A 26,053-nucleotide genomic window follows, 5' to 3' on the forward strand; every position below is an offset into this window, starting at 1 on the left:
ATTTAACTGTCAGTAAGATTACACACAAACAACTAAGATGGACTTCATTTAGACTAGAAGGTGAGGCGGAAGCAGTGGACTTGCCCTTTTTTGCACCGAAAGTCATTATTGTTAAAATAATCTGCAATCACCTACTTATCCTGTGATGAGAAACTGAGTTGCTGACATGATATTTGATGCTGTTAACACCTCACAATCTTACTGAGGGTAGTTTGTAAAGAAAGAAGAAAACTATGGTTACTTAAACACAAGTATATTGTGTTTAAGTAAATCACTTTCACTTTTCCTTAACTGGGACTGACCAATATCAGGTGTCATCTTCCTGCAGACTGTTCTGGGACTGATGACTGAAACACAAGTATATTGTGTTTAAGTGGCTAAAGATGTAATTAACTAAGATGGTTCTAGGCAACAGGGTTTATATCTGCAGGGAGAGTAAAACACACAGTCATGACAACCTGAACTGACCTGTAAACGTTCAGACTCTGGCAGGGAGTCCACTAAAGACTTAACCATCTGAGAGGGAAAAATATCAGAGTCTGTCTTGTACAGACTCTGAAAGTCCTCTAATGCATCAAGACGCCTGTTGGACACAGTGTTGACCAAACCACGCAGATAATGGTACCTGAACAGAGAAATAGATGAGATGGTTAGGGATCTGACACTATATAAGGTTCAGATATTGTTAAAATGACTTAAATAGAGACATCCATCCATCCATCCATCCAAAAATTAATACAATTTATTGAAGAAACGTGAACCTATTTCCTTGTACATTTTTATAAATTTCTACTTTATATGAGATTTCAGGTTTCTTCGTTCTCGTACCTGGCCAGTAGAGCAGACTCTTCTGGTGGTGTAGCATTAATAGCTTTCCCCAGTGAAGCAATCATGTCAGAATAATAGTTTTGGACATAGTGGTAGGCCAGCGGAGGAGGGAATTCTGGAAGACGGAAAACTTTCACTGCTTTCTTGGGGGACTTTAAACCTGAAGGGAGACAAACAAAATTAGAAACTGATTGCTACTTGGCTAAATCACTTTCACTTTTCCTTAACTGGGACTGACCAATATCAGGTGTCATCTTCCTGCAGACTGTTCTGGGACTGATGACGGGTAAAGTTTCACTGACAGACTGCACCAGATTTGGCAGGCTGGCTCCCAGCCTTTTGCTCAGCTTGTTGTCAGGGCTGCCGTATGTTCTGTAGCCAGACCTGGATAGCTCAGACATGGGAGGACGCCGGGGAGACTCCGTCATTCCACGATTCCTGAATAGAAAAATGATTGAGGCACAGATTGTGTTTTCTTTATGGTTGGTGATGACAGCAAGCAGGTGAAAGTAATTGAATCAGACAAATCTATTTATTTACAGAGGATAACGTGCATTTTTAACATGTCATTTATGACTGTAAAATCTCTATAAACAAATACCTGAATGCAAAAAAAGTCTGAGTTTTACTGACCAATCATGCTTCAGCTGGCTTTAGTTGCATACTATGTGCAAAACAGCAAAAAAGGACTGCATTTGCTAAAAATCTATTCTGACATAGCTGTCAATCATATTCTATGTATTTGTCTTTTATGGTGTTTTATTTTCTATTTATATGAATTTGCAAATTATGACCAAGGACAGAAGAGGAATTTTTGGCCAACAAATCTGTTGCCTGCACTGGAAGCTTGTTATCCCCAGAGGCAAAGTCAGCAAACTAGCTGACATGTTATGCGATGACAGTAAAAACATCTCCAAAGCAAAGTATTCTAATGAAAATCCTGATTTAATGTCAATTGCAACCAGCACTGGAACAAATGCATGACCGCAACAAAAGTCATTCAATCTGGTTATTCATTATGAGTTTCATGAGTCATGAGCACCTTAGCTCTAACTTCTCGTTCCTAACCTTTGTGCGCTTGTTTTGTTAAATGATTATATTTTTAGGGCAGCAAGTAAGAACCATTTAATCTCTTTTTTAATTTATTATATATTATAACCCCAAATGCACACCTTATAGTCAAAACCCCAAGCAGATTTATATAAGACTTACATTGTCTGACCAAGACAAGAAGTCAGTGAAATGTAATTTACTGAAATAAATGATCAGTATTACCATGTAAGATGACATTCACTATTGTTTTATATCAATTTTGTGGTCCTTTTGACCAGTTTCAAAAATTTGTATGATTTGACTGATCCTCATTCAAAGAGAGTGGTGAAGTGCTGAAATACTTTAAAACAGTCTTTACTTATAGTGATTTATTTTCCCCCCTCTGGCACAAAAAGCTAAATAAATTACTAAAAAGCACTACATACACAGGCTATTCATACACTGGTATCTGCACAAAATTTTACAGCATGTGGGTCACTTTAGCAGTTAAAAAATGCAAAAATCTACATTTTACAAACTCACCCAGAGTCACTCCCCCCCAAAACCACAATTAATGATATTAATAATGTACTGCCAAAACAGCTGCTGCTCGTTTAACAGGTAGAGCAGCTCTGAGATAATCTTGGATTCAGTTTCAGCCTCTGTATGTTGCAAGGAGTACAGACAGGAAAATGCTGAGTAATGACTCACAAGTAAATTACACTAAGACAGTGGACACCTGCTGTACCTGTTTGAGAGCTACCACCTGAGATTGTTTGACGAAATGTGTAATGTTGGAACTGATTAACATTCACACTGAAACCAGTGATGACATCATGCTCTTATCATACTTGTGCATGAGATTACGTGTGTTCTGCTCCATCCGGCTGAAGGTGTCCCATTTCCTGTTTAGCCGGTCACGCAGGAATGAGTGGAAGATGTGAGTTTCTAATACCTGAGATAGCAACAAAGAGAACCGCGTAAGAGCAGTTAGCGTTTTTGTGTTTACCAGTGGGCGCTTTTTTAGTTTGTAGAGGTGGGAGTGTACCTTCTTGTAAAACAACTGGTCTGCTGGCTCCCTCGTTCTCAGAAATTCCTCGCTGTTAAAAACCCTGTGTTCATGGCTTAGGAAGTCCTGCACCCCACTGACAAAACCATCCATATACATGGAATTGAAGCAAAGAAAGAGAGGGAGAGTGATAAAATGATTTTAAATATACTCAGTTTGTAATAGTAATCATTTATTTCTATGACATTTGCAAAGCTGTACCTGAAGATGTTGACCACCAATTCTAGGGCGATATTTTGTATCTGTGTGTTGAGCCGTCTCTGCCAGTCTCTGCGTTGAGATCGCAGAGCATTAGCATCGGTTCCAGCTGCAAGATGGCACAGCTCCAGGTCAAAATGAAGCTGCAGACTCTCTGCCCTGCAAACAGACACAGACATACACACATCCCAAATATGTATTTAAAAAAAAAAAAAAAAAAAGGACTTCATTTAAAAATTCACTGCCTTTGTAATTTGATTTAGGCAGTTTTTAGGGCAGCAGTTGTAACATTTAGTTCAAAAGCTGGTGTGATTCGAGCTGAAAGAGTTGCATGCCAAACCTCAGTTTGAACATATATGCTTCTCTCTATAAACAGACGTGTTATGCTCATTTTTAGCTAGGGTGACCAGATGTTGCTGTTTATGTTGGACTGCACAGAATTGTTATTTCGTGTCTGTCCCACATTTTGACTGATTCTGCAGAACAAGCACTTTTGTAAAGGGAAGGCTTTTTGTTATAATCAGAAAAATGTTAACAAGCCTAATGCATACTCATTAGGATAAAAAGCTTGTATCTACTTAGCAAGAGACTTTGAAATAAAATATATTTATCCTGTTCTTACTAAATGACAAGCCACCAACATGTAGAATTTATTGTATTGTATTTTAAGTTAAATATACCTCTTAGCATTATTGATGTGTTCCACTTTGTCCCACACAAATTTCTGCATATTTAGTTTGTTGGGATCTGGTCACTCCATTTCCAACTCCATATTCTTATTTTAGAGCAGCTTAACATTCTCAACAGGCCCTTTTTCATCTTATACTGTCCATCTGCCTGAAATAAATGGTTTCAACTGCCGTTCCTTAAAGGCCTCTTTCTCTACTTTCTTCTGATTGGCTGCCCCCTGGCCAACGCTTCCTGTTCAGTGCCAACCTGATGTCAGCTTGACACAACTGTCAGAAACAAAATCTTGGCTCACAGGGATTGTGTTGACATTTGCGGATCTAACTTACTGAAATCTAATAAGAGCACCAACACTATAAGAGTACACAAAATAAGTAAAAGCATAATAGTTCCTTTTATTGTCACAGTATCTATTAAGCAGTCTACTTTTGAGGCACATGTTTGTTACCTTGATGTAAAGCTCTCAGCTGCAACCAGAGGGATAGCAGGCAGGTCGACTGTTTCGCACCACGATGTCTGAATGCTGCCATCATCGATGTTCACCAGAATGAGGTCTTCTGTCTCCTATTCCCACAAATGAGCACAAAAAGACGCATATATTGTAGGTACAATAGGTACAGTAGAGTACAATCCAGCCTAACAGAAGATCTCAGTCTGACAAACAGACTGCCTCTGTAGAATATGTGGACTCAGCTTGAATAAAGACGAATACAGATGAGAACAAACAGCTATTGTTGGATGCTGTATGTGAGCTCAACTGAGACAATTTACAAAGAAAATTGTAATTTATTATTTATTTTCTTCAATGCACATCTAGTAATTACTGTAAAGGTTATTATAAGCTTAAGCTAAAATCCCCAAATATTTAAAACACCACTTCCTTAGATAAGAAAGGTTTCCACGATCTATCTGTTGTCAGCAAGGAAGGAAACCAAGAGTGTACTCCCTCATTATGGTTTAAAAAAAAAAAAAGCACACGTAGACACAAAAAGCCTAATGTTTAAACGCTGATAACGACAGCATTGTACTTACTGCAGCAACCTCTTCAAAATGACTGATGTGACAGCCCATGAGAAAGGCAGTGGGAGCCATTATGAAGTCCAACATTCCTCTCGCCAAGACGGGAACATAAGGCTGCTGCCAGGACAGAGGCTGAAAGAGAAAACACGGCTAAAATATTTAGGAATGAAAAATAAGTCAATATGGGCACTTTAACACGATGTTCTTTACACTAACCTGGAGGTACAACAGCAGACACTCTGCAACAAGAGTGAGTCTGGCCCAGTCACAGGAGAACAAGACCAGTCGCTGCTCTTGGAGAAGGTAGGACAACACCTGAAGAGTGAAAAAATACTTAGGATCTCATATTTTCTGCTATATTTAAAGGCTAAATGCAATACCACGCTGCCATATGCAGTACCTGGAGCAATACGGTGTGAGTAAAACAGAGGAAAGGCAGATGCAGGTCGATGTCAACAACAGGACTGTCCTGATCCTCTCTTGATGGAAGATATATTTGAAGAGGACGAAGACTGAAAGACTAACAAAGAGAAGAATTTTACTATAAGGATCTATCAGAGCTGTCTGACACAAAGACAATAAGGTGGAGTTATCTGATGGAGAACGAAAAGTTTTTCCTGACCACATGCAGCTGTCCAGGAGGGGGTAACGGCACGAGGGACAGCTTGGCTGAAAACTCCTTCACTGTCTCCTCAAAATCGGCTTGTCTTGCAGTATGCAGCTGGACCAGGAGACTGAGCATGTGCAGGCAGGAGGCCAAATGAAAGATTAATTTAAATGCACAAAGTAAAACACAACCAAGGTCAAGGTTATTTATCAACTGTATGTTCAAAAGAAGTTACCATGACAGGCAGTCTTTCAGGGCATTGTAGTAGGGGAACTTGGAGATGATACACACAGCAAAGGGTGCGTAGAAACGTGCTTTAGTTGAGCTTCCCCTGTGACCGTTCTGGAAGACGCCTTCCTGACAGGACTGACACAAAAGGAAGCCAATGAGTAATACTGATTGTCTGCACTGATTAGTCCTAGCATGTCCTTCTATTAAATTGAGAGTATGCATTTGTACCAGCACAGCTCTGTAGTACTGCACAACGACTCCATGGGTTCGGTTCCCAAACATGTCAGTAAAAACCAGGAAGTGATAACTGTCTTGTTTCTGCTCACTGGCTAGCTCAAGACCACCTAGATGAAAAAAAAAGATATTTTAAGATTATGCCATACAACAAAATGCACAGATGCTCGTTAATTTAATCCATGTCTCCAAGAGACAAAGCAATAAGAGTGGAAACGTCCTGGCTGCCAGTGGAAGTGGCTATATGCAAATGCAATTTCATAATGCCTCTAAACCTAGATTAAAGAGCAGGAAAATGGGACTTCTAATGCTCGACTGTGCAACGCATGATAATAAATTTTCAGATTCTTGATCTTAGACTGGAAAAATGCATCTAAGCATGATGGTCTCTAGTTAAGTAAGACTTAACTAGAGAAAGAAAGAAGAATACCTGGCATTAGTAAAACCATATCAGTCTAGATACAGTCATTGCCTAAGAATAGATTACTCAAGCAACAGACTGGATTATTATGTAATTCTGTATTTATTATGAGTGTGTGCAGCAGTGCTATTCAGCTTAATCCTCAGTAATGTTTGGTTTGTCACAATGGAAATTTACACAGAATACCTGGGAAGCATAGCTCTGGTAAAGCAATAAGATCCAAATCTTTTGGAACACTGATGTCTTCTGTTGCTGATGACACTTCAGCGCGATTGGCTGCTTCTCCATTAGACAGAGTCTCTGCAGCACGATCTCTCCTCTTCTGCAAAAAGGAAAATGCATGAGCAAGAAACTCTTTTGCAAGAGTGCCCTGGGCCCAGACATGCAGCATTAACCTGGAAGAACATTCAAGCATTGCAAAGAAGGGCCCTGCCCAGGGCTGAACCCAGGACTTCTTGCTGTGAAGGAATTGAGCCACTGTTCTGCAGATAGTCTGTTTTTTCGTTTACTCTATAATACTAATAATAACACAGGACAAGAAAGATTTTGCTACTGGGAATAAAACATGGTATTTACATGAAATGCAGTGTGCTGATTCCAAATCTGAAGTCAAAATTCACCTAGGACGTCTAAATCTTAAGTTAAAGGTCAAGTACAGTTTGGCCACTACATGGTAAATAAGCACGCGTTTGTAACACATTATGCAGCAGCGTGTTCCTGCAGGGTCAGCAGTTGCTAAGCCTCTATATAATGCAAGATTGGCCAAGAGCAAGCTTATAGTTTACAGAACTGTTTTCTTATCTAGCAAGTCTATTAGTGTGTTTTATCCTAAAGATGAGTAGGTGGAGCTGCGTTAACCATCCAGACAATCTTTGCTATATTTGTGCTAAATACCCCCCATGCAATCAGAGTAACGAAAAGCTTTCTGTTCCTAATGCTCATGCTGTGGGAATGAAAGAGACACATGAGTCAATGGAAGAGCACACTGTTTGCCAATACAATGTGCTACATGCATCACTGGTTGATCCACTAAAAGTGAAACTTCCACCACTTCACATTAAACTGGGCCTAATACTTTGACATGCCAATTGATGGTAATGGAAATGGCCTCCAGTATCTGAAGGATAGGTTTGGAAAAAATTCCTGAGCTGTTGGAATTTTTGACATCTGCAAAATGATGCGTTCAGCTCCAAACTGAACATGCTTGAACTTTCTGCTTGGGATGCATTTCTGCTAGTTGTGTAAAACTTTCTTGGCAACCATCGGGTTGAAAACTATGTTGAACTTGTAAGCAACATGTTAGCAGCGTATCAGCAACTCGACTGCCAAATGTCACTCAAAATGCATTTTTTGCATTCTCATCTGGATTTTTTCAGTCCAAATATGGGTGATGTAAGTGATGAACATGGAGAACAATCCAACAAGGATATTGACACCATGGAGACAAGATATCAAGGCAGCTTCAACCCCAACATGATGGGCAATTACTGCTGGTTTCTGCAGTGGTCAAGTGGAGACTCTCACAACCGCAAAAGCAAGTGCCTAAAGCACTTTTGAACAGTGCATGTGCATTGCATAAAGACTCAAGTGAACTTATTATTTACACGTTTGTTAATGTGAACAAGTTTTTGTAATCTCTCACAGTTTTGAAGAAAAATGTAGTTATGTACAGTGACTGTATAACAAATATAAAATCAGTTTCTTGTGTCTGTATGAATAGCTAATGATATTGTGTATAACTTCAGAACCTGACATCCTAGGCTAAATCCAACTACAGATTTGGACTCAGCACAGTAGTATGCTTTAGTATAAGTAGTATAAGTGTCTTTAGTTTAAGACACATGAAATACCGCAAGCAGCAGACAATTTGTTTTTCTGTGATCCTGTGTAATATAATAATAATAATAATAATAATAATAATAATAATAATGATGCATACTTTCTTAATGAAGCTCCTCCTCCTCTGGACACGGCTGAAAGCTGGAGCAATCACCTGGCTTGAATTGGTCTCTTTGGAAACAAAAGGCGGGGCATGGACCTGCAGTACCTCAGCTTCCAACAGTGGGAGTCCATTTAACTTACCCTGTTGTTGGAGCTGCAATGAAGTTTGTCATGTTTATATTTTCAGTCATGTTTTAGAGACCATACATATAAAACAATACAGAGGATTTATTTTGCCCTTACACGTACTATAACCTACGGTTGTAAACTCTTTGAAATTAATAAGTATGACTGATTAAGAAGCATTATGGCATACATGATATTATTTCTATACATCAGACTTTTGATTAGCCAAACAGTTCATAACGCACCCAATTCTACTTGAAATGAATCATGCTCTTCATGTTGTGGACATAAGTGTTCACAGCTATTGTGATTTAAAGGCTGACCTACATAAAAGCAAAAATCTGCTCCTTCTAGAGTTACAATCCACAAGTATCGAAAAGAGCTTTTGTTTGCAGGAAGGATTCAGATAGCCCAGAAATATGTCCGATTTTTTGTTTTTATTCTTTGTGTGCCTGTTTTTGCTTCAACAGCATGGTCACACTTTTTATCCGTCTTTTGACTGACTTTGATTGACAGACTATCTGTCTGCATACATACCTGGTGTATATCTCGAAGCTTATCACTGTGGGCTCCAACCACTACACATGCCTCAAGCAGTCCAGATGGGAGCTCCGCCATCACATCCAAGCACTCAAACTGCCAAAAAGACACACAGTGTGTATTTAGATGAGATAAGAGCTTTTTTCTACAACTAAAATTTATACTGAGATAGCTTTCCCTGCAATTTTTGTAGTAGTATTAACACATCAGGCAACGTGTCAAGTCAGTGAAACATATATTTTAAAACAATGCTTATTTAGGTATTCCACTCGCAGTGGGTATGACTGTTTCTGGACTGAATCTGCAGATGAGTTACCGTGTTATGATGTCACACAACTAAACATGATTTTATTGAGGGTAAATGCATCAGTAACCCTTACTGTAGTGACAGAGAACTAGCAGGTGCAGTTGTTTAGAAGTTTGCATTCATGCCCATGATGAGTGTATGTAAAGGTAATTTTGGGCTTTCTTTGAACCTTTTTTTCAGGTTGGAATGATTGTACAGTGTACATCTTTCATGGCTTAAAAAAAAAAAAAAAAAAAAAGGAGTTAGGTGCACATGTTTTTTTTTTTAAACGTATGTTTATTTGTTTTTTCAACAGTATCAACACCAACATAAAATGAACGTATGGCAGTCATTAAAATAATAATAATAATAATAACAACACTAATAATAATAATAATAATAATAATAATAATAATAATAATAATAATAGTAATAACGATAATTGAAGTGTTAATCCTAAAGGGTTCCAAATAAATGCATAGTTAAAAAAATTAAATTAAACCATACAAATAAATACAATTAAAAAAAATAAATAAATAAATAAAAATAAATAAATAAATCATAATATAGGTTACATAGTATATTCCCAACAGCAAGTCAGACATTATTCATTATCTAGTTGTCTTATTCACTCACCCCCCCCCCACATCCCCACTCCTCAGTAGATCCAAAAATATCTTCCAGATGTTGTAAAATTCAGAAGCCTTCTTTCTAACAATATAGGTCAGTTTCTCAAGAGCTAAACTCGATGTTAAGTTATTTAACCAGTGGTTAAAAGAGGGGCAACCAACATTCTTCCAGCATAAGGCGATACAGCGTTTGGCCTGTAGCAAACAAAGATCGACCATTATTCTTTCCTCACAAGACAGAGTACAGTCATCTGGATACAAGCCTAAAATGCATAACTTAGGGCAAAGCGGTACAGGAGAAGTTGTGATCTGAGAGATATATTTTAACACAGAGCTCCAAAATTTTTGGATCTCTTCACATTTCCACAGGCAGTGATATAGTGTACCCTGATGCCTATTACACTTATAGCATAGATCAATTATATTAGGATCAAATTTATTTAATTGTACAGGGGATATGTATGTTCGCATTATCCAATTAAATTGTATCATTCTCAAACGAGTGTTAATGGTCTGAGTGTGTGTTTTTGAACATATTTTACCCCATTCAGTATATGAAATATCTTCTTGTAAGTCACTAATCCACTCCCGTCTTTTACTATCAGAGTTATCCTTATGGTGTTCAACTAACAGGCTATAAAACTGGGACACCAGTCTTTTACCAAAACAGTTTTTTGTAACATGAGTTTCTAGGATGGAGAGTGGGGGTTGGTGCACTGAATTGTTTAAGTGTGCCAGAATAAAACTTCTAAGTTGCAGATACTTAAAAAAGTGTTTCTGCGGTAAATCAAACTTTGCCCTTAATTCACTGAATGACATTAGAGAATATTCCTCATATACGTCCTGTAGTTTCGCAATGCCCTTGTTCAGCCAAGCTTTAAAGCCCATGTCATTCTTAGCCGGGGCAAAGAGTTCATTACCCCAAATTGGGGAGAAACAGGACAACCCAGAAGAGTCATTCAACATTTTTTGTACTTCATGCCAAACAACAACAGTGTTTTTTACAAAGGGATTAGTAGTAATTTTCTTTAAAGTTTTAAAGGGTGCTGAGTATAAATAGCTATTTAACGACAGACCCTTTGAGGACATTCTTTCAGTTGCTAACCAGGGAAGGGAAATATCGTTTGAAAACCAAAACATAGTGGTCCTCAGCTGAGCAGCCCAATAGTACCATTTTAAATTTGGAAACTGTAGTCCTCCCCTATCATATGGTAAATACAAGAGGGAGAGTCTGAGTCTTGGCTTCCTATTGTTCCAGATAAAATTAGAAAGAAGCTTTCTGGTCTTGGAAAAAAAAGAAGGAGGAGGGGCCAGCGGAATTGACTGAAAGATATATAGGAATTTAGGTAATATAGTCATCTTTACTATGTTTATTCTTCCCAGTAAAGAAAGAGGCAACGATATTAATCTAGTGATCTCATCCGACAACCCTACCACCAGGGGCTCATAATTGGCTGAACTAAGATTGCTTATCGTTGGGGTTACTCTGATGCCTACATATTTAAATCCCTCTGCGGCATTCACAAATGGGTGGGATACAACTGGTTTCAACCTCTCGTTCATATTTAAAAACATAATGGATGATTTTTCTTCGTTCACTTTGAACCCAGAGAAACTGCTAAATTGATCGAATAGCTTCAGGAGAGATGGTATTGATTCTGCAAGGTGTGATAGAAACACAACAGTATCGTCAGCGTACATTGCAATTTTGTGTAGCATTTCCCCGATTTTAATACCATGGATCGAGGGATGTGATCTAATTGCTATCGCTAAAGGTTCCATGGCTAGTACAAAAAGCAGAGGTGAAATCGGAGACCCTTGCCTGGTGCCTCGAGATAGCTCAAAAGGACTAGAGATGAGATTATTGGTAGATACCATTGCAACCGAATCAGCAAGTAAAATTTCAATCCATCGGCGGAAGTGATCACCAAATCCAAAACGCTTAAGCACCTCAATTAGATAGGGCCATTCAACTCGATCGAACGCCTTCTCCGCGTCGAGTGATAGTATTGCAGTATCAGGTAACTCTTCACATTCGTGGATTATATTGAGAACTCTCCTCACATTGTGGAACCCCTGGCGATTTTGAACGAAACCATTTTGATCTCCGTGTATAATGGCTGGAAGAGCCCTCTCCAGCCTCATAGCCAAAGCCTTAGCTATGATTTTGGAGTCAGAATTTAACAGCGATATGGGTCTGTAAGAACCACTTTCGGCTGGCGCTTTGCTCGGTTTTAGAATGAGAGTGATCAGGGCACTACGAAATGTAGCAGGGAGGCGACCTGTTTCATAGGATTCCAAATAAACATCTAATAATGGGGGAATTAATTTTGCTTTAAATAGCTTGTAAATATCTATCGGAAGCCCATCAGGACCCGAAGCCTTACCACCTCTCATGTTCGTAATTGCATCAGAAACGTCATTGAAATTTATTTCTCTCTCCAATTCATTTTTCACATCCTCAGAAATACAGGGAAAGATCAATCTATCCAAGAAAGCATTTTGGCTTACCAGGTCCAGTGGGCTGTCAGATTTATATAGGGTTTTATAATACGAGACAAAGGTGTTATTAATTTCTGTGGGATCTGTAGATAATTCCCCTTGATCGTTCCTAATTATATTAATGGCTCTGTCAGATTCAAGTTTCTTTATCTGCCAAGCTAGTAGTCTACCCGGCTTTTCACCCTGATCATAAAACGTCTGTTTCAATCTTATTAAACCATCTTCAGCTTTAAGCATAGACAGCTCCTCGTATTTAGCTTTAAGAGTCAATAACTCCTGTTTTTTCTGTGTTGAATCATCTATGTTAACTTCTCTCTCTAATTCTCTAATTTTATTGTCTAATTCGTTCATTGTCTGTTTGAATTTGTTAAATTTAGAACTGGTGAAACTTATCATTTGTCCTCTAATATATGCCTTAAAAGCTTCCCGCCTAACGGCTGCAGTTGTTTGAATTGTATTAATTGAGAAGTAGAGATCAATGTGTTCTCCTACAAATTTCATAAAGTCAGAATCATGTATCCATTTAGGGTGCAAGCGCCACTTGTTTGAGCGGCTATTCACTTGTTCTACCTCATAAAATAGTGAGGTTGGGGCATGATCTGACAACACAATGCTGTCATATATACACTTAGTTATATTGGGTAGCAAAGATGAGGAAATTAAAAAATAATCTATTCAGGAGTGGGATTTAAATACTGCTGAATAGCATGAGAATTCCCTTTTATTGGGGTTTTGAATTCTCCATGGATCACAGAGGTTCAGATCTTTCAAATATTGTTGTATTTTTTTTCTTGTTTGAGAGTGTGAAGTGTCTATCCCTGATGAGCGGTCAAGCTTCGGGTCCAGAGTACAATTTAAGTCACCTGCCAATATTATCCTACCAGGAAGGGTAGCTATCAATAGAAATAAATTCTCAAAAAATGAAGGGTTATCATCATTAGGGCCATAAACATTAACTAAATTGAAATTCTCTTTCAAGAGAGTTCCTTGAACCACCAAAAATCTGCCAGCTTTATCATAAACAGTGTTATTTACTTGGAAAGGCACTGAATTATGAATTAACACCATAACCCCCCTCGCGTGCGAAGGGCAACAGGATGCTAGCACTTTGCCTGGCCATCTCCTACGTACTTTCACCAGATCCTCTCTGAGTAAATGGGTCTCTTGGATAAACGCTATTGATGACTCAAGTTGTTTAAGCCTGGTAATAACCTGTTTTAGTTTAACCACTTTTACCATTCCTCTCACATTCCAAGAAGTAAATTTAAAAGTCTTATATGAAGTCATCTATTCTTATTAATACAACAGATTGTGCAACATAGTATCTTCATTTGGTTGTTGGTAAACCTTTCAGTATCTCTAACTGTTGTGGTGGGAGTAAACCAGTAAAAAGCAACACGTTGTGAAAGATACAAAAACACAAAGAAATAACACAAAATCTGCCATAAATGAACCCCCTTAGCTGTCAACCTGAACCGGACAGCCCCTCGCCCTACCCCGCCCTCCCCCTGACCTTGGGGTGCAGTTAAGTGCACACGCTGATCCAATGTAAACAAGGGAGCAGCTAGACCAAACCGAGCTGACATGGTCAAACAAAACCAAACCACCTGGACAATTGCGTCTCCTGACGAAAATGTATATCCTACATGAACAAGTATGTATACAATGATCATTACAAACTTTCTTGTAGCATAACTCTCATCCCGGAGAGCCGACTGTATGTCGAACAACCAGTACTCCAAGACACAAATGAAAGCCCAATCAACAAGTGGGCGTGGCTAGTTATCTATAAGGGATAAATAAAATGCCCAATACAACTGAGGAGAACGAAGGAACGGTAAACCAAAGTAAATACAAAAAAGAAAAATACTCTCCCCAAAAAATTCAACAGTAAGGATGAGCGATATTGACCATTAAATCCAACAATTTCAAACTACAGTTGTTATGGGCAGATAGTGAAGGATTCGGCAGTCCCCATCAGATATTCTGCTAGTCCTCTGTATTCTGCAAACCTCGGATGAACTTTTCCGCATCTGCTGGGGTCTCAAAGACATGCGTATGTCCACCAGATGACACTCGTAGCTTCGCCGGGTAAATTAATCCGTAACGTACGTTCATCGCCCTGAGCTGCTGTTTCACCCGGTCGAAGCCCCTCCTCCGTCGGTGGAGATCTGTAGAAAGATCCGGGAAGAACATGACCTCTTGACCCCCGCAGATAACTTTCCCTTTGGCCATAGCCGCCCGCATCACCCGAACCTTGTCTTGGAAGTTTAAAAACTTCACGATGAGGACTCTCGGTGAGGGTGGTCGGTTGGGTTGCGTCCGGCCGGGCAACCGGTGAGCTCTTTCGATGAGAGGTTGTCTCGGGAATGTTGCTGGTCCCAGCGCTTCGGGGAGCCACTTCTCTAGGAAAGCCACCGCGTCATGTCCTTCTATTTTCTCCGGCACATTAACTAGTCGTAGGTTGGAACGACGAGAGCGATTTTCGAGGTCCTCGAGTTTGTTCGTGAGGAGAGCCACTTGTTTAACTAGCGCATCTATCTTGCCTTTCTCTGAGTTAATGGCGTCCTCCACGCTGCTAATGCGCATCTCTGCCCCATCCATGCGCACCGAAAAGTCCTGCACGTCTCTTTTAACATCTTGGATCGCTGACAGGACCACATCAAGTTTTGTGGAAAAGTCATTTCTGATTCCGTCGAGTATTTGAATAACATCCATGTTATGGGCCATTCCAGTACTCACGTCCAGGAGACTCCCAGGGCTAGCATCACCTGCAGAGTTAGCTTGACTGCTAGCATCAGAGACGACGTCTTCCTCACTCAGAGAAAAGTGTGCCTTAGATTTATTTTGTGCTTTCTTAGCCGGCATAATGTCGCGGATAACGATAATAACTCGTTACAAGCAATAGTTATCACTGTTCACGCAGTTAAAGGACAGTTTTCAGGAACTTACTAAAATATCGCCAGGAGCTCACAAAAATACGTGTGCCTAGTTCAGCGCCATAACCACGCCCCCCTAGGTGCACATGTTTTAATTAATTTTGGATTTTCTCCAATTCAGCAACTACTAAAGGGATTTGTTTGACAGCACTCATTGGACTGACCAATACTCAGAACAATGGGAAAGTCCAAGAAACTCAGTGATGATCTGAGAAGGAGAATTGTAAGTTTACACAAGCTGGGAAGGTGTCTTGGAGCCATTTCTAAAAAAAACCCTGCAGATTTCAATGTCATCAGTCCAAACAGCTGTATGTAAGTTATTTGGATGTGTGAACACTTTGCCAAACTCCAGAAGAAGACCCAAACTGGTTAGAATGTTCATGACCAACCCAAAAACCACCTAGGCTCAAGCCTGCCATGACCTGGAAACTGCCTGGAACACCACCAAATGCTTTCTGGAGAAAAGTTTAATAGTCAGATGAGACAAAGATTGATTTGGATTCAGTGATAAGAGGTTTGATCTGAGGCGTAAAAGTGAGGCTTTAAAACCTAAGAACACCGTACCAGCTGTCTAGCATGGTGGTAGTAGTATCATGCGGTGGGGCTGTTTTGTTGACAGTAATACTGTTACACTACACAAAGTTGTTGGAATAATAAAGGAGGTGGGAGTGTATGTGTTTATTTGAGCCTGTATGTAAAATTTTGACCTGGTGTTTGTGGATTGCATACCCAATTCTTGTTTTTTTAATCCTCTACAATCATGCAAACCTAGAAAAACAACAGTTCAAAGCAATTAAAGTCCAAAATTCCTGCAACATTCATGCAGATGATGAGTAAATGTAAACTTCTGACCCCAACTGTAAATCTGACTACAGTGAAGAGGTGAAGCAGCTGTGGTGACGGTTCAACAATTTTAACCATGACTAATAAAATTCTCAAACCAAATGCTGTCTATATCGGAGTTTGAGTTTCACTTTGCGTAAAGAAACTAGGTTTTGATTAATCAAATTTGTAAAATTAAGCATCAGCTAAATAAAAGCCACAAGATTTGTCAGAGCATAGACAAAATCCTTCACCACAACTTCCTCAGGATGCATGCTGTCACACATGCACACAGCATTGCATTCATCTGGACTATGTGATGCAAAAAGGATATTTAAAAAATCTAAATCGCACAAACAGCAGATGTTAGACTTTGATCACTGATGCAGTAAACCAGTTTTGTCATTAACATCAAAAATTCCTGTAAGCAAACCTTTTTTTTAAAAAACTTTTTTGCCTGACATATCGCCACATTTGATTCCATCTGTAGTGGCTAAAGAAAAGTCACAGCATTAGTTTTTAAACTTGATGATTCTCAGCAATTGTGGATACATTTAAAAAAAAAAGAAAAAAAATAGATGCTCTTACAGTTCTTTTTTCACAAAACATGCTGATCCTAGAATTTCTTTGGTAAATTCATGATATTAAACGCTGAACTGAAGCTGGACATTTATGTTATTTATATTATATGTGGTTACTTTTAGAAGTTTTTATTCTTTCAGTTTTTCAGAATGATGCTTCTGGACATTCCTGCTGTTATCATTACTTCAAGCATTCGACTTGGACTTGAAAATGACTTTTTAAAAAAAAAATTATTTTCTCAATTACAATTTCGTTCTATTGGGATTAAGCTTTCTACTGAAACCTCTGGAGATCTACTTTTGGTGGTCCATACCCTAGGAGGTGTGACGGGAATTAGTAGCAATAGTTATAGTATCATCTACTGATATTTTTGTGGTACAACTTATCATATTTGCTAAGCCCTGCATTAAAGTTGAATTAAAGCAGCATGTATTTATTTTTATGACTAAAAATGTCATGTTAAAAAAGTATTACACACGTTTTACTTTCCTTTACTGTAAAACACCAATATATGTCATTAACAAATTGTCACTAGTTTTCTTTTGATGTGATATTTTGTTTGTTAGTGTGTGCTTAAATACGCAACGCTACAGGACTGTTTTTTATGTATTAAATGCATTTCAACTAGCACATCCTGGGATTTAGATTTATTGGTGTATGTGTCTCAAACAGCAAATTCTGATTAGATTTTATGGTGAGAAAGAGGAGTTAGAGTATCGAGCCTTTATCCTTAAAGATTTTTGAGTTTAAACATTAACATTAAAATTATTGTGGCAGATTTCAATGTATGAAAGAAAAGTCTAAAAGCAGGAGGACAGGCCTTTTATTAAAAAACATACATAAATATCTAAAAAGCACTTGATATATGAAGCTACAATTTCACAGAATATATTACAGAATATGTAAAAAAGTGTTTGACCCTTTCCTGCTTTTCTATTTTTTTTTTTTTGGGGGGGGGGGGGGGTATGTTTGTCACACTTAAATGTTAAAGATCATCAAACAAATTTAAATGCAGTTAATGCAGTTAATGCAGTTTCTAAATGAAGGGTTTTTTTAGTAAAGGGGGGAAAAAATCTAATCTACATGAGCCCGTGTGAAAAGTGATGTTATAACACAAATTAACTGTGGTGTATCAAATTTTTGGAAAGCTGAGTTCAATTTCTCTAGCCAGACCCAGGCCTGATTACTGCCACACATGTCTCAATAAGGAAATCACTTAAATCGGACCTGCCTGACAAAGTGGAGTAGACCAAGAGATCATCAAAACCCAGACATCATGTCGCAATCCAAGGAAATTCAGGAACAAATGAGAAACAAAATAACTGAGATCTCTCAGTCTGGAAAAGGTTAAAAAGCCATTTTGAAAGCTGTGGAACTCCAGTGAACCACAGTGAGAGCCATTATCCACAAATGGCAAAAACATGGAAGAGTGATGAACGTTCCCAGGAGTGGCAAAAATCGCTAAAATGACCCCAAGAGCACAGCGATAACTCATCTAAGAGGTCACAAAAGACTCCAAAACAACATCCAAAGAACTGCAGGCCTCACTCGCCTTAGATAAGGTCAGTGTTCATGTCTGTGAAGGTTCTCAGTCATCCAGGTCATCGTAGTCAAAGGAGCTTGCAAAGAAAAGCGTCTGGACTTCTTTAAGTTACAGTAACTTACAGTAACTTAAAGAAGTCCAGACGCTTTTCTTTGCAAGCTCCTGTGACGTCAGTGTTCATGACTCCAACATATGAAAGAGACTGGGCAGAAATGGCCTGCATGGCAGAGCTCCAAGAGAAAAAACACTGCTGAGCAAAAGTGTTTAAAGTTTGATGATTTGAGATGAAGCAACACCTTTGTTCAGGTATCATCAAAATACAATGCCAATTAAAGTCCTTTTGAGTAAACTTACCAAGCTACCATCAGACTGCCTATGTACCAGTGTCAGAATAAACATCTGACTTGCATTAGTTGCAGCTCCAGGCTGAACCCAGTGACCTATACCCTATTACATTTTCCTCTTTTTCCTCAACCTCCTGCCTACATTATGTACACCAACATACCTCTAGCACCCTCCTAGCTTTTCTCTTTCCTTTATTTTTATTTTTGTCCTTTTGTCTCATCATCTTCTATTCTTTCTTAAACTTTGACACACTTGCGTGCAATCCTTTCTCAGGCCATTCCAGCCTCTGACTAACCACCCTGCTGTGTCAAGGAAAAAAAGCACATAGTTAACTCACTTATTCCCCTGAAAACCCCTAATTTAGCCAACCTCATGTTGGGGGGTTGTGTTTATTTGTATACTATTAAACAGTTTTTGAACTATGTTACACATACATGCACCATCAAAGACTTAATAAAATTCAGATGCAGTGAAACCACCATTTAAACAAACTGGGACAGCTTAACCATTAGTGTACCCACAAGTAACAGTATTTAAACTTGACTAGGGTGTGTAGCTTAAGGAGGTAACGCCATGCTGTGAGAGGCAGCCATCCAGAGGCTGTCCACCATCTGTAACAAACAAGTTTGTCGTCATATCTGTCTGAGAGGAAGCCGCTTTGATGCAGCCAGTGGCAATTTCAGCCGTGCTTTAAATGTATTTTATGGAACTGAAAAGAAATATGGAAGAAGACGGTTTGGAAAATGGAAGTGGTTAAAACAAATGTTGCTCTTACAGAGTAATGAAAGCAGTTTTAGGAATTCCTGTCTCATTTCTCCACCATATGATAGTTCCTTTCCTAAAAGACAAACTTCTGAAATATAACTTGCCATTTAGATAAACAAAGCCTCCTTTTAGTAGTGACTGTGCTGGAAGGCGGCTCTCAATTTTTCTCATAGCTATTAACACCCACCAGTGGAAAATAAAAGTAGGTTTTAGATCCCAGGAAAATCCAAAATCATGGGAAGACTGGTTAAACTTCTTAGATAGTTTAGATAGGACACAAGAAGTGAGTAACCTGTTAAAAAGGGTGGCATGCCCCTTTAATGTGCACGAAAGACCCCTAAAAACCCTCTGATGACTTTAAACAGTAAAATAAATAAATGAAGGCAAGCAGTAGGGAGTAAAGTAAATATTTTACAGCTCTTTCTTCACTCGGTTTGCAGGACTGCTGTTGACACGCCCTATGATCTCTCTTTCGTTTGGCGGGCGGGTGGAAAAGCACAAAATATGAGCAACATGTGGCTTAATGTGCCAAGACTCTTGCCCCGAGTTCATCGTGTATACAGCCCGAACAAATCAAAACAGCGCATTAGCAACAACAATACGCCTAAAACAGTCATGTAAACATGCTGTCACACATTACAACAAGGTTAAAAACTTTAATACCAGCAGATGAAAATGTAAAACACGTGAAACTGAGCTGTGAGACCAACCGAGCAGGATTCCTCACATAGCAAGGGTTAAAATTAGAGACTGACCTTAAATATTTCTCGATCATTTCCACTGGATACACTTTAAACAGGGGGTTAGCCTCCAGCTAACAACGGCTCCAGCTTGCGGTTAGAAAGCCGTGAGACAGCTGCAGCAGGGACTTCAGCACTGAGACCAACTTTTACTGTGTGCTCTGATTCACAGCTTACTTTCTCACTCACACACAGTCCGAAGTTTGCCGCTGGTCTGTCAAACTCAGAGCGGCGACGCGTTAACTGAACTTCCTGTGAACCAAATTTCAAAATAAGAGCTTTTTAGTTTGGCAGTTCGAAGAGGGGGCATTTTGCTTCGCAAAGGCTCCGTCTACTGGATATTCACCGCAGTGCACTATCCATATTGCGAGAACTTTAGATACAATACAATTAGAAGAATTATTATTATACAATTTAATATTCGATTTAAAGATCACTTCTTCAAACAAGTCCGCACAATGTACAGCTTCTTCTTCTTCTTCCTCTTATGAAAAAGTTAATGTAGTGCCCCCCCCCTTTTTATTTTATTTTATTGTATCCTTTCTTAGAAACCTAACAAACCTAATAAACCTGACTGACATTCAAAGAGGGTAAATTTTATTCTATCTTTCAACGCCCCGAAGTAAATTAATAATTTACTATATGAATAAATAAATTTAAATGGAACTTCCTTCACTTTAAGAACATTTTTTATGGCAAAGAACAAATTCCTTTCCAGTTGACATCTCTAATAAAGTTACTCAAGTAAGAGACGCTGGGAGGAATAGAGATTAGGTCCACTCGAAAGAGGGATCTAATTTTGGCATCCATACTTTTGTATAGTGGAGAAACTTTGACTTAAAGAAGAATCCCTCAGGCCAGGAGCGGACATGGTGAGCATGGGTGATGGGAATTTTGTACACTTCTAAACTACATGGACAGACCAGACGTATGACATCAAAACAATAGAGAACGCTTTTAGGATTATTGGTTTGAAACTGGCTATGTCATGGAAACCAGCAAGAGCAACATCGTGATCGGAGCGAAAAGCATAGCAACAAAGCTCTTTTTTAAAGAGACGTTTGTATAACTCTGGATATATTTTACACACTACCTATGGCTTTATCATGTGATGAAATTATCATGAAAAACAGTTGAAAAAAATGGGATGTGCATATTTAATCAATCGTGCACAAAATGAAAAAATCTATTTAATATTCATCCATGTCTGCAAAGTGTTATATATTAAATGTTGGCATGGTTTGCAATATTGAATTGAAGGGGCCAAAGTAACATTTTTTCGTTTACAGTGTCTCAAATTGCCATGGACAGACCAGGCGGTGTATTTGGTTAAGATATCCAAGTAGCCTAATTGTTCATTGGTCTAATACCGGAACAACAACAAATGAGTTCGTGTCAGAGGCGCAAACCGTCCTCTAAGCGGAGTTTATATACTGGAGTAAGAAAAATGCAAGATGCAGACTGCAACTGGCAGCGCAAACCAGCCGTGGTCGTATAGTGGTTGGCACTCTGCGTTGTGGCCACAGCAACCCCGGTTTGAATCCAGGTCACAGCAGCCTGGCTGTGCTTTTTAAACCAAATACAGAGAGCAGGCTAATGAATGGGCTTCGTGTCTACTCTTCTGGAGAGCTGCAAGTTAGGAGATTATCGTCCCTAATAAGATGTGTTAAATGAAAGGGTTTTTTTCTTCCTTTTATGTTGGTTTTCCACACTGTAAGACCAAATAGTAATAGTTTGATAAATGAAATGAGTTCCAACTAAAACCTGTAATAAGTTCATACACCTTTATTTTTTTGAGTAGTTTGAACAAGTTTGTTTTTTCAAGTTATCAGTACTTGAATATATTGATTAGTTTCTGACATTGCCCTTAAATAATTTGAGTTTTAACACTGACGTCACTTACATGCCTACGTACGTACGTACGTGCGCCACCTGTTTCTTTATTAAGTGCTGGCAACCATCTTGGATTCCTCGCTTCGAGTGCGAATGCCCGCTCATTACTTCGAAAGAAACTTGTGGAACGTTAATATCCAAACAGAAATAAAAACATTTGTGAAGGGGTTTTTTTTGCGGCATTGCCTTTGACGCTGGATAAAGGAGGACGTGGTATGGTATGTTACGGACTTTTGAACTGGAACAGCTAACGCTCTGCACTTGGCTAGCTGCATTTACCGCCTTTGCAGCATCTTCAGGAGCGCTTTTGTGGTAAGTTTTATTTTTTCTGAAACTATAGTTCTCCGTTGTAATATGGGTTTTTTATCGTCATAAATGTACAACTCTAGCAGGCATTTAAGAATTACATGCATGCGTCGTTTTATCCATGTCGCCTTGGCCCCAAAGTGTTTTGCATGAATTATGCTAATAAGCTCATATTTAGTATAACACATTATTAGTCCCTGGGACTAATAATGTGTTAATAACTTTTCTAATCTCTTACTATTTTAAAAGAAGTCTTTAGAAGGCGTTTCTGGATTTGCAGATTATAAACTGCCTTGTGGTTAAATTGTTGAATCAATATGCACTGCTACGCTGCTTCACACTTAGCGCATACATGGATATTGACTTTGGCTAACCCATTTGCTAACTTTTGGAACTTGAAACTTACGTTTAGTTCTCTGGAGTTGTACATATTAAAACTGGGGCAGCAAAATTGTAGGCACAGGACATACTTACAAAAGCAGTGATTAATCATTACATAATTAGGCGGTAGAACATGGTTTACATTGCAAATAGTTATGTATACTAAGTTGAAATGTAGAAGCTTCTGAACTGTAAAATTGTTGTGCCTGGTCTATTTTAGGTTAGCTTAAGGGTGAATCCATCAATAATATATTTACCAAACAGTTATTTTTTTCGTTTTATTTTATTCTGATGCCCAGTGTTCATTAGTGAAAGACTTAGTTTTTTATCTGTCAGGGGCTGGGTCTGTGACGCAGCATTTTGAGTTTATTTTGTATTTTTGCTTTCTTATGTTATATTGAAATGAGGTGAAGTTCTTGTATTGTTGTTATTATTAGTTAAGGTTTAGTTGAGTTCTGGGCTAGTTATGTTTCATCTGTGTCTCCTTGGTTATGTGTCTTTTCTGTTCTCTGTGTAGTCTGTCTTGTCTTCTGTGTTTTACTGTTATGTCCATGCCAGGGCAGAAGTAAATTTTCAGGGGTGAAGATGCTGTTTACCTTGACCAGCTAAGACTACAGATTGTAGATGAAGTCGAGAAAAGTGAAAAGAATCCTGATTACAAAGCTGATGCACACAACTTTGGCCTTGCGATGCAAAGAGATCATCAATGATGACCTACCAGTAGGTCAGATCCTGGATTGCTGGCCTACTCTGAAATCCCAGTCCCAGGTAAGAATGTATATAGATGTATCTAACAAGATGTATTTTATATCAACTCCTGTTATCTGGCCTGTCTGAACAAATTATGCCTTTGGAGTGTAAGGAATTTGATGTATTTTGCAAAGATTTATAGACTAATCGAAACTTGTAAACATAAATGTATCCTGTGTGTTCAGATCTGTGCAGAATTGCACAGGATTACAAACCTCCACCTGAAGAACCACTTTTATGCTGTGTTGGACCAACATTCTCCCCGGCTCCAGAGCTTATTCAGATAGAAAGCTGTTTGCACAGGGAACGTGTCTGATGTCCTGTCTCAGCTCTTCAGAAGCTAAAATCTCCAGGTTAGTGGGTTTTTGTCTTGTTTTTTGAGCTTTATTTAATTTGATCAATTTTTCAATTTTAACTACCATTCTTGACTAGGTTAGCCAATAATTTAAAATAATTTTCTTGTGATGTAGGAACAAGCTGATATCCATGCCCAACGTGCTGGTGTGCTTCATGCCCTCTCTGCCTATTTGTACGACGACACCTCTAGCTTCATCATAACGTGGGATCTAAGTTTTGGACAAAGTTGTGAACAATATCTTAGTAGCATCCTTGTTTAGATTTCTCAAAACATTATGACACTTTGACAGTTTGAGAAGCATCTCCATGCTTGGATCTGTCTACAACAGTGTCCATGTCACATAATGGAAACACTACATGTTTTTAATATGTGTAGACCTTCTATAATGTTCCTAGCCCAACCATACATCACTGTACAAATGAAAAAAAAAAAACAACTCTTATTGACTTTCTGTTATTGCTACGAAGAGGTATGACTTTGCTTTACTAAAAAGTACTATTTTTGTCAGTTTGTTTTCTCAAATCTTTGGTGTGTTGTGGCTTTTTTGTTGTTCAAACAATTGATTTCTGAGCTAGTAATAATCCAGAAATGTGACTTGTATAGATGAAACTAAGAGAAATAGGAATGTACTAACATGTAGTAATTTTGTTTTCTGTAGATGATGCATTCTGATAGACCAGATATTAGTGAAGTGCCACTTGGACTCCTGATCAGAGCCAATTCCAGCAATGCAACATTCTTCTGCCCTGAGAAGACTGCAGTTTTGGTCGAGGGTAACATGATCATTGTTTTCACCACCCTAGCTGATGGATTTCTAGTAATATTTGGACTGACCTACGCCCTGCACCTAAGCTACCCAAAATGTTTGGCCAACATTTTTGACTTTATTCAGAAAGTTTTGATGGGTCTGAAGGGTGGGAAGTTGAAGCCCAAAGTGCTGAGTCTTAAAAATGATCTTTTGGCAGCAGAATAATGTCCAGGATTCCTACACAGTCCTCAAGTGCCTGTTAAAGCAAGTAATTCAGCTTATCATGTTTCAAAGTCTGGATAAGTTTTTTTGTTTTGTTTTGTTTTGTTTTTTTTAAAGAGAATAGAATAAAGAAATCTTTGCACACTCTGTTTCATACTTCATCATCTTAAATCCACATCCAAAGTAAAAGGGGTGATTTTATTTTATTTATTTTTTTCCCCCATCATCACTTGTTTTAGTTGATTTTGATTGTGTTTTTAGTCAGATAACTGTAAATCCATAGAGAAAATGAAGGACAATCTCACTACATTTCTGGCTTCTAGGTGGGATCTTGAATGTCACTTAAGGAACGTTCCTCCTGAACTGCTCATAACTGACATAAGGCGCTAAAGAGGTTTATAACACTGTTTTATGTCTCTAAAGAAGTATTTTTCTATTTAATGTTTTATTGCTTTGTTGTTGAGACTGTGATTGCACTCTACAAATGTGCATTTTGCATAACCAGAGTACTGGCATATTAAAAAGGTTACCAATTATATTTCAGTGTATTATACTGCACTATACTATTACTTTCATTTGGTTTTCCCACATAATAATGCAGGATTTTCTTTTCCTTTTGTTTGTTTGTTTTTTAATAAAAAGGTCATACTCGTGTGTTAATCAAATCTGAATACTCTTAAAACATGTTGTGAAATTCTTTATTTCTAATATTGTAACCTTGTGCCAAAACTGGACATTTCTGACATTATTCCCTATAAAATGTGGTGGATTTATGTCGTTGGACTTTTTGTTAGAAATGCTATGTGTTAAAGTAACTCAATAAATTTGTAACTTGAATTTATATTTTCTGTCTTATGTTTTTACAAGTGTAATTATTTTGGGCACTTTTTTTATATCAAATTCAAAACACAGTAGATTTGGATATTACAAGTGTAATGGAGACCAGGGGTTCCATTACCTGGTTGGTATTGTTAATAATAAATTGTTGGATTGGGAATTTAAAATAGGGTAATAAAGAAAACACATTAGTTCTTATGGAGTCTTTTATTAGGTTATTTGACATACGATTAAATTGACAGCTTGTAACAGAAAAGAGACAGTGGGACTGGCCATCCTACCTGTGTCGGAGAAGAGCCAAAGTTAGAGCTGTTTGCAGTTAATCATTTATCAATAACCTAAACATATGTGAAATGAGAACTTGTAAAGGTACTCACCTGTCCTGGTTGCTTCTTGCAGGATGTGGAGCAAAAGAGTGAAAGCGGCTCAATCACCTGTTTAAGAGCTCTTGGAGCAGACCAGTGTGCCGGG

The 26,053-nt window shown here is 38.4% G+C and overlaps 1 protein-coding gene across 1 annotated transcript in view; it reads right to left on the bottom strand.

Moving 5' to 3' along the window:
* dennd3a (DENN/MADD domain containing 3a) overlaps positions 1-20,283 on the bottom strand; it is a 33,992-nt gene extending 13,709 nt beyond the window's left edge. The window contains exons 1-17 of the mRNA XM_085346178.1: positions 20,103-20,283; positions 8,932-9,030; positions 8,267-8,422; positions 6,514-6,649; positions 5,901-6,016; positions 5,677-5,807; positions 5,457-5,568; positions 5,235-5,354; positions 5,051-5,149; positions 4,847-4,966; positions 4,263-4,378; positions 3,131-3,286; positions 2,909-3,005; positions 2,712-2,815; positions 1,067-1,266; positions 829-988; positions 469-625 (exon numbers count right to left, since the gene is read on the bottom strand). Coding sequence (XP_085202304.1) covers positions 469-625; positions 829-988; positions 1,067-1,266; positions 2,712-2,815; positions 2,909-3,005; positions 3,131-3,286; positions 4,263-4,378; positions 4,847-4,966; positions 5,051-5,149; positions 5,235-5,354; positions 5,457-5,568; positions 5,677-5,807; positions 5,901-6,016; positions 6,514-6,649; positions 8,267-8,422; positions 8,932-9,012 — 2,061 coding nt within the window. The 5' untranslated portion in view covers positions 9,013-9,030; positions 20,103-20,283. The remainder of the gene's footprint in view (positions 1-468; positions 626-828; positions 989-1,066; positions 1,267-2,711; positions 2,816-2,908; positions 3,006-3,130; positions 3,287-4,262; positions 4,379-4,846; positions 4,967-5,050; positions 5,150-5,234; positions 5,355-5,456; positions 5,569-5,676; positions 5,808-5,900; positions 6,017-6,513; positions 6,650-8,266; positions 8,423-8,931; positions 9,031-20,102) is intronic.
* Positions 20,284-26,053: the final 5,770 nt, after the last annotated feature.

Source organism: Diplotaxodon limnothrissa, linkage group LG22 (assembly GCF_057381915.1).
Source record: "Diplotaxodon limnothrissa isolate DT_005_m linkage group LG22, D_limnothrissa_male_GT1.1, whole genome shotgun sequence".
Taxonomy (NCBI): Eukaryota; Metazoa; Chordata; class Actinopteri; order Cichliformes; family Cichlidae; genus Diplotaxodon; species Diplotaxodon limnothrissa.